This window comes from Arachis hypogaea, chromosome 14 (assembly GCF_003086295.3).
Source record: "Arachis hypogaea cultivar Tifrunner chromosome 14, arahy.Tifrunner.gnm2.J5K5, whole genome shotgun sequence".
Taxonomy (NCBI): domain Eukaryota; kingdom Viridiplantae; phylum Streptophyta; class Magnoliopsida; order Fabales; family Fabaceae; genus Arachis; species Arachis hypogaea.
Genome location: NC_092049.1, coordinates 87,710,509 through 87,719,784, shown reverse-complemented (window position 1 = coordinate 87,719,784; position 9,276 = coordinate 87,710,509). Strand labels below are relative to the sequence as shown.

General features: G+C 35.9%; 1 protein-coding gene across 1 annotated transcript; it reads right to left on the bottom strand.

Annotated features, from left to right (window-relative positions):
* Positions 1-4,131: 4,131 nt before the first annotated feature.
* On the bottom strand, positions 4,132-7,589 carry LOC112743265 (expansin-A6). The gene is made up of 3 exons (XM_025792482.2): positions 7,352-7,589; positions 6,409-6,727; positions 4,132-4,791 (listed from the first exon to the last, which is right to left on the bottom strand). Exons 1-3 carry the CDS (start codon positions 7,500-7,502, stop codon positions 4,482-4,484), a joined length of 780 nt encoding a protein of 259 aa, XP_025648267.1. The 5' UTR covers positions 7,503-7,589; the 3' UTR covers positions 4,132-4,481.
* Positions 7,590-9,276: the final 1,687 nt, after the last annotated feature.

The following is a 9,276-nucleotide window of genomic DNA, read 5'->3' as shown; positions in this document are numbered from 1 at the left end:
CCTGGCAACCCATGATACTTAGGAAGTAAATTTATCAATCTACTCTTCAGCTCAAAGTTTGGATCAAGGTTGGGATACCTTGCTTGCAAAGGTTGAAGTATGATATCCGGAGCTCCTTGCTCATGCAAAGTGATCCGCCGTGGCTCTACCATGTATGGCTCACCTGTAAGATGCAAAGATGTATTAGTAGTGCCAACAGAAGAATAGGAAGTAGCGGACTCCAAGTCACTCTCGGTACCGTCTAGTGATTTGGTATGTTCCTCAAGAGAGGCCGAAGTACTAGCCGTGTAATCCAACTGCCGTCTAACTTCCCGAGTGTGTAACAAGATTCTTTCAATCTCAGGGTCAAACTCGGCTAAGCTAGAATTCGGTTGAGACCGAGTCATCAAACTTGGGAGTCATAGCACACATACAAAAGAAATCTAAACTATAGCTAAGTATTGAAAGAGAGTAAACTATGTACAATATTCACATATTCACATAACCAATGTCAAGGCATATGTTGCAACCATTCCCCGGCAATGGCGCCAAAAATTTGATGGCACAGATACCGTCGGCAAGGAATTTCACAAGATTTTTCGCGTTGCAAGTATAGTCCTCAACCAACAAATAATCCGTGATTCAAATTTAGAAGGAATTGGTTGTCACAAGTTCAACCCCAATAAAGTAACCGAAGTATTCAAACTTCGGGTCGTCTCACAAGGAATGGGCAAACATGTGCATCAACATTGGTTAGAATTCCGGGGTTGCGAGTCATGAGCAAGAAATTAAACTAGGAATCTTAATAAGCAAGTAATCTTGAAATACAAGAAACTAATTCAAATAACTAAAGCAAGAAGGGAGCAATTCCAAACTAATAAGATAACATCCAATATAATTCTACTCTAAAACTAAACAAATAACTATAACTGAGACAAAGCATTTAGGATTTTTAGGTTTTCAAATATGAATGATAAAAGCAACTCTTGGCTAAGCATGGGAATTGAGATTGCCATCCTTGTCTACATACTAAATATTGATCATTATGAGGTACCAACCCATTAAGTCTACTTCCCAAAAGCCTTAAGTATGTATTGCCTACTCCTAGGCTTGAAGTACATTAAATAGGTTTGATCACATCAATCCATAAGTCTCAACCTATCTACTAATTAGATTAGTAGTGGGTTAGTGTCAATGGGTATCAAGTTGACCACCAAGGGTTCTCAAATCACCAATTCAATGAGACCCAATTACTCAAGGTCACTCAACTCCCCTAGCTTATGCCAAGAGTAGAGAAAACTACTCCATAATCAAGGAAAATATTTCATCAAACACATGGTAAGCATTACCAAAAGACATATTCAAAGTGCAATTAAATTGAAATTAGCAAGTACCCACTAACAATTATCAACATACAATCACTCAAACAACACAATTAACCATGAAAATCGTCAATGTAACATTAGCAATTCAAGATTCACAAGATTCATGAAATAGGTATAAAATGACAATTGACAAGAAAACATAAATCTAACACAAGGTCTAAACAACATTATACTAAGGAATTCAGATTAAGCAATCAAAACTAGTAATTAACAAGATCCAATTCAGAATTCAACAAGGGAAGATCAATTCAAACTAGATCTAGAGAGGAACAAGGGTTTCTCTCTCTAGAAGAACAAAAACCAAAAACTAGCTAAAAATTGTGTCTAAGTGTAAAATGAATGATCCCCTAGCATCCTTGGGTCTTTTCCATGCAGAACCAACTTGAATTTGGGCCTCTTGAGCCTCAGAAATCGCCAGGCACGATTTCCTTTAATGAGGTCACGTGCAGCTTGTCGCGCGTGCGCGCCATGTTCGCGTGCGCGCCGGTGTAGATTTCCCTAATCTACGCGGATGCGTCCATCTTTGCACACCGCTTCCAGCTGTCCTCATCTACGCGTGCGCGCGAGGTGGGCGTGCGCGCCCATGCTGAAGTTCCCAAAATCCAAATCTTCATGTTCCTTCCTCTTGTGCATGCTTCTTTTCTCTCTTCTAGGCCATTCTTGCCCTATAAATTCTGAAATCACTCAACAAACACGTGACAGCATCAAATGGTAATAAAAGAAGCTCAAAATATAGCGATTTTAAGGCAAAAGAAGCATGTTTTTCATCATGAAGTAATATTAGGAAGAGAACACAAAACCATGTAATTCTTGTGAATAAGCATGAAAAATATTGACAAAACCCCCCAAATTCTACACAATATAAACCACAAAATTGGGGTTTATCAGAGCACAAACTTCAAGTCAACACCCTTCAACTACTGGGGCTGCTGTGGATGATGAAGAGGAGGCAGCAAGACTAGAGGAGATGTTCTGGGAGGAAACTCTGGAAGCTGTTAAAGCAACTGAAGCAATAGCATCTCAGCGCCCGACTATGAGTCTAGTGATGTTTTTTACAACTTCATTTTATAAGTTGTGTTTAATCATGCCACTCATGTGTACCTACTGTTGCAGGAGACCACTCCAGTTCCTCAACCCGTTCCTAATCCAGTCATGCCTCCTTCAGTTAGGCCACCAACTGCAAAAAGACCACCTAAGAAGAAGAATCTGAGAAGACCACCATCAAATAGTCAGCAACCACCATTTGCTCAGGCTACTGTGAGGCCACCAACACCAACTACGCAAACAAGAGTTAGTCCATCACCTCAAGCTTCTCATGTGCCACCCACTGTGACACCTCAAACCATGCAAGCTGCCTTTCAGGGCACTACTTCAAAGTTCATGGACTTCATGCCAACTCCCGCAGTTAGAGGATCAAGCTCAACTAGGTGGCCACAGCCAGCCTTCCGTCCACCAGCAAAAAAGGGGGTCAACAACTGCACACTTGAAAGAAGGATCAAGTGGAAGCAGCAACTCCATTCTAAATCCATGAAGCAAGCGTATTTATATTATGTTGTTTTGTATGTCCATGGCAGTTTATCTTATAATTGTTGGATATGTCACATACTTTACCCTATTTTGCTTATGTTTTAATTTTCGATATGGATTCATAATCGTAGTTGATAACTCATACTTATAAGTTGAACATTTTAGTAACTCAGTTACTACGTACTTATCAGGTTATTTTGCCTGTCTTTCATGTTATTTTGGAACGCCATAGAAACTAAAAAAAATTCCAATTAGTAATGGATAATTTTTGCAAGTTGCATATCTTATAAGACTCCGTTTGCATTTCTTGGATTCCATATGTGCACAAATATCCGATCTTGAATCGAGCATGGGTAATTTTGTTATGATCATACACTAAGAACGACTTAGACTCAAAACCTCCTGAAAAGCAGATACACAATGCACACAACGTTACAAACCACCACCATTGACATAATCACAAGCCACAACCTAAGTTTACTAACTTCAGCTTCAATCCTCCCTATTCTCATGAGCATCTTCACTTCAGCCTTAGCCTCATTAACATCTTCGTGCATCTTTCTTTCTGACAGTGCTCTCCTCAAACCCTCCCACTGACCTTCGATTTCGTCTACCCATGCAAAGCTGCAGTCCGAGTGCTATCCATGGAAAAAAAATTAAATCAAACACACATTCACCTCGCATAGAACAGAGTGTACAACGGGTTTACCTTCCAATTGGGATAACGGACGAACCACCTCCCAAGATTCATCGCCGTCCCCGACTGCAACAACGTCACCCCCAACCCACAGAAACATCTTCCTTTGAACTTCCTATCATGCACCCGTTTTGAAATTGAGCTTCCAAATATACTACCGCTGCCATTCGAAGATGGAGTAAAGAGTCTTCGCCTCGACATTGGTATAATTTCGAACAATTTTGTGAATCTAGGACTAGGGTTCGTGTTTGGGATGAAAGAAGGTTTGAATTTGAGAAATTTTGGGGTTCAGGATTCATTATAACGGTCAATGCTCAGCAGGCCACGTATGAAGTCCTCAGGCCACGTCATGCCATGAAGTGCCACGTAGGGAGCGTTAAACGCCGGAATAACAATTGGTTAGTTTCGTCCCACGGATATTATTATTGATGGATATATTAGGTAATTATTTTTTTTTGTGGATAAATTTGTCAGCATTCTCAACTTTCTCAACTTTTATGAGTAAAAATAATAGTTTATTTTTTAGCAAAACTAAAAAGAAAAAGGACTGCAAATGGTTGGTTATTAATAATATAGTAACAGTGCGCAACACATCGCACGCTTTATCAACACAATCACACCTAGGAATTGGTACTCAATACCCCCCCCCCCCCCCCCCCACCGACATTTATATTTTTATACTATACTTATATGGCCTACTTATATTGTAACTTTTTCTAAAACTAATACTATGGTAGCTTTAATATTACCCACTTCAACACTTCCCGGGAAAATAGAGGAAAGTATTAAGGTGGGAAACTCAAACAAACAAACCAACAAACAAAGCCCAAAAAATACAAAGAGGAGCCATATCATTTCAATTTTTTCTAGTGTTGAACTTTTTTTTATCAATTTTAGACGCGGAAATTCTTGCCCGTGAAGGTTTGTCCAAACTGCCAATTAGGTGGTGCCACATTCCATGAGGTTGAGGTGCGCTTGTCACTGCCGGTGACTCTAAAGGAGAGAGCCTGGCCCACTAAAACGGCATTGGATTGCCAATTTTGCCCCCAGTTGTGGCTCATGCTTGCCCACGCAGTATTGGTACCTTTCACACTCGCGCGCACGATATCCCCAGCACCCGCAACATTGGTGATCAGAACCAGGTTGAAGTAACGGAAGCCATTGATTGTGAATCTAATACCTCCTGTTTTTCTACATGGCACCCTGTTAGATTAAAATAATAAAAAAAAAGGTTAGAAGTGATAGTATTGCTGAATGCAAGAAGAAAAATAGTATCAATACTCCTATTACGGATTACGAAGGCCCATAGGTTTGTACTTTTCTACGGATGACTTGTGTCTCAAAATCAGCATGGATCTACTTAAAAATGTTCTTCTGACTTTATGCCCTGATTTTCTGGGAACAATTTAATTTTCTTATGTTTATTTACTAGAATACCCTCAATTTACTTATTAATTTACAGTAAGTTATCACAAAATATGTCACAAAATAATTAAAAGAAATGAGAATATGTAATTAAAAAATAAATGAATAATTATAATGGAATAATTGAAAGACTAGAATATCCGATGACTACTTGTATTAGTAGTGACAATAGAGGTTACTTTGGTCAATTCGGCCTTAGACACCAGAACAATAAACATAGACTCTACGGGCCTAAAAGCACAAAAATGCAGAGCTTCACAACTTAAAAAAAAAAAAAAGGGAAAAGGTTCTTGTTTTACCAAGTCCTGTATTGATTTGGCAACAAGTTTACTAATAAACCAATGATTAAACAAGTTTGCTAGTAATTGTTCCTATAATCCTATATCACATATTGAAAGCGTTATTATTACTCAACGCATATTAATAAAGGCTGTCAGATCAGGTGATGTATGTGGAAGTGTAGAACTATAAAATGCATGCAGCAAAATTAAGTGTTGTGGTTGTGGACAAAGAAGAATGGTCTTTCTAGTTTGTACTGTTGTATTTTTGGCAGTGTACAAAGCACCGGAAAGAGGATTTCGGTCTGCAGAAATGTTTAGTGACCAAATATAGTCCCAACTCATAAAATATTTAGTATTTATTAATTATTATGAATATTAAATAAAATAAATTCTGAATATTTTTTTTGCTTTTCTAGGATTACTGTTATAACTAAAACTGCTAATGCCATTCTAACACACTCTTTGTTCCTTCCACAAGAAAATTAAACCAGCTGGTTGAATAGCTCATCAATATTTAGACACATTAAAATAAATAAAAAAATAAAATAAGTTCTGTTATCTAATGTTGTAGTAGTTAAAAAAAATTAAGGATTATATATGGTTAATTAATCTTTTAAATTTTTAAAGTATTGAGCATTTCAAAAAATATTCTTCCAATAAAATTTATTAGTTTCAAAAGAATTAAGAAATGATTTTTTAAGACATTCCTCGATAAAACCTTCAAATAAATTAAAAAGATTTGACAGACTAGAAGCTAGAGACAAAGCTCACTTTTACTGAGTGTATCTAAACAAAGATTATTAAAATTATATTCATGAAATGAGAATTTATCGCATATTTGTGCATGAAATGACTTTTTTTATAGATAGATATAATAATAAAAAAGAAAAGTTCTAGCAATAAATAAAAGAAAAACAAAAGACACAAAATGTGAAAATTAGTTACTCTTTCTCTCTACACTAATTGCAGACTTAATTTTTTTTCTTAAGGCATGTGAGTTTCCCCCATATTTTCTGGGCAACCAGACAGCATAATCATGGGAAAACCAATCACCTCCATTAAAGCTGAAAAAGCCAAAACAATTAGCAAAAGAAAAAAAAATAACAGGACTCACCGGCGGTAAGCAACCGGAACGATTCCCGCGCGGTATTGAGCGATCTTGAGGAACATTGGCATGGCAAGATCGAAGTGCGGCCTCGGCGGGTTACACCAACCGCCATTATCACTGGGAAGAGCAAAATTTGGTGGGCAAAAGTTTGTGGCGGTTATTAGTATGGAAGGATTGCCGGGGTTGCACCAACGGGGATCTTGGTCGCACTTGATCTCGAAGCACGCGCCGCAGCTGAAGCCATCGTTGTATAGTGCTGTGCTCAGTGCTGCTGTGTTCACTCCGTACCCTTGGCTGTACAAGTTGCCGTAACCGCAAGAACCTCCTAAAATAAACAATAACCAAATCATTCAGTGTCGTGTTGAAATTTATCTGAAAACTAAAAAAATAGTTTCAGTTAATGCATTAAACAATTTTAAAGTTTAAATTATTTTTCCCCTTTGGACGCACGCTCGTTGTCGGAGGTTGCATTTGATGTGAGTTATGGGTTTTAGATTTGAGAAGTGAATTGGATAAATGTGAAGGGAAGGATGAGACATTTATGGTGGACGGTTGGATAAATGACAGAAACTGTGTGAATTTCGGTAAAGGGAAAATATAATGACCAGAAAGGAAAAGAAAAGAAAAGAAAAGTAAACTTGTCATGGAAACAGGACATGTTTTAACTATGGGCGAAAGAGTCCTAAGAAAACAAAGGCATGGGTTAGGATGCTGAAGAATTATCCTACTGGGTGAGTGGTGACTAATAATAAGATATGAAACTTTATGAAAAGCATGCAAAATGTATATGAAAGTGGGAGTGAGTGATAGGCAGGAAGGTGAAGGTGATGGTGACTTAGCTTTTTAGTTAAGAAAACAGAGAGAAAAAGAGGAAAACAGAGGAAAGTGACAAAATGAAGAACGAGAGGAATTTGAGAGAATGTAGGAGAGGAAAGAGGAAGGTGGTTACCCATAGTTCCAGAGGCATCACTGCCACCATAGAAAGTGGCATGAGCAGACTGCCAGGGGCCACCCGCGTAAACGCCGGGGATCCTGGCAGTGGTTGCAACAAAGAGAGACGCCAGTAATGATGCAATGCAAAGCAGAACAATTCCAGCCATTGCAAAAGGGAGGGAGAGAGAGAGAGAGAGGTTACTAGTTAGTTAGTTGTTTGTGGTTTCAGGGTGAATGGAAAGTGAGGAGGAAAGAGGGGTACTTATGGAGTGGGAGTGGGAAGGGAATCAGCTGAGGTGAGGGACCTCACTATTCTAACTATTTTACCATCTAATTAATGCAATCCCACTTGCTTCTATCTCTTTCCCTCTCTCAAACAATTTTCACTTCAAAATATACTAAAAATTAACTATTAAATTATTTACATATATAAAATATATATTAAAAATAATTTAAATAATACATATATTCATATATAAATACATAATAAATAATTTAATAATTAACTTTTTTGTATATATATAATATTTTTGTGTTTAGACATATACTCTCTTGTAGTAGATGTAATGAACTACACACCGTTTTAATTGGCTCAATTTGTTTTTATTTTTATTTTATTTTAATTAATTTATTTTTTTCCTTATCCTACAAGAAATATTTTGGAGTCGCTTACTATTCATGGAGCATGAATTTGATGATATGCATGTGCATCGCAAGTGGTCCTTCGTCATGCTGGTTTTGTTTGGAGGTCAAAGTGAGGAATGCAAGTTGATGTTCAATTCAGGGGAGAAGACATGGAAGGAAAAGATGGAAAAGAACTAAAGAAAGAAACAAAAGCACATGAATGCGTGTGGGAAAACATAGCAAAAAATTGACATGGAATAGAGAAGGCCAAGCGCTTGAATTATCAATTCTTTATGCTAATTACATTTACTCGTGTTATCTACGGACGTAAGCAAGGTCTAGTCACATTTAGCATCAATCTGAACCACGACGAGCTTCCTTAAAGCCTAATTTATAGCCTCTGAATTGAGAAATAAAAGCTTTATATAAATGCTTGCTTAATCAAAGTGAAGGAAATATAATAACGTTTTAATAATATTTAGAAGGCAATAAAAAAATCACTCTAAATAATCTAAAATTATTTTATTTAATATTTATTGTTTATCGTTTAAATAATCATATAATTTTAGATATAATAAATATATAATTATAGATATTATGTATATAAAATTATAAATATTATATTATATAAAATAACTTTAAATATTCTCTTTTAATATTACCAATAATGTTAATAACATCATCATAAATGGCATGCTCTTCATCAGTTAGAAATTCAACCAGAACAACCAAGTCATTATTGTGCCAACGTTTTTTAATAATTTGATTGCAATATTTTACAAAAATATTTGAAAGACAATAAAAAAAATATCAGTGGAAAGCATCTCAAAATTTTTATTATTTATTTTTAATTATAACTAGATTAATTATATATTAAATATAATAAGTATGTATTTAGATGTTTCATGCATGAAATTATGGATGCTAAGTTAAATAAAGTTACTTTAAATTATTGTCTCCGTAGTATTATCAAAAAATATTTGGGAGAAATTAAAACAGAAATTCTAGAAGACCAAACTTTTTACATAATCAAGTTCAACCAAGTCATACATAAACACAGAATTTGAATTTATCTCCACGTCACAATATGCAAGACAGTTTGTTATTTAAATTTATAAGTATACAATTCAATTTAAAATTAATTTATTTGGATAAAATATTCTACTTTTTAAGAGAAATATAAAAGATAGAGTCACTATAAAAAAAACACCAATTTAGCTACACTTAAAAAGTGTAGTTGAAAATAAAAAAAAAATTATGCCGGTCTAAGATTAAGTTTTTTTTTGTTTTTGAGACACTTTAGTGGAGATATCTATT

What these genes read in the sequence shown, in the direction of transcription:
- LOC112743265 (XM_025792482.2), bottom strand. Translation starts at nt 7,502, where the DNA reads ATGGCTGGAATTGTTCTGCTTTGCATTGCATCATTACTGGCGTCTCTC. An exon ending in TGATGCCTCTGGAACTATGG is followed by an intron (nt 6,728 to 7,351) that starts GTAACCACCTTC and finishes TGTTTATTTTAG; the next exon opens with GAGGTTCTTGCGGTTACGGC. An exon ending in GTTCCGGTTGCTTACCGCCG is followed by an intron (nt 4,792 to 6,408) that starts GTGAGTCCTGTT and finishes TTAATCTAACAG; the next exon opens with GGTGCCATGTAGAAAAACAG.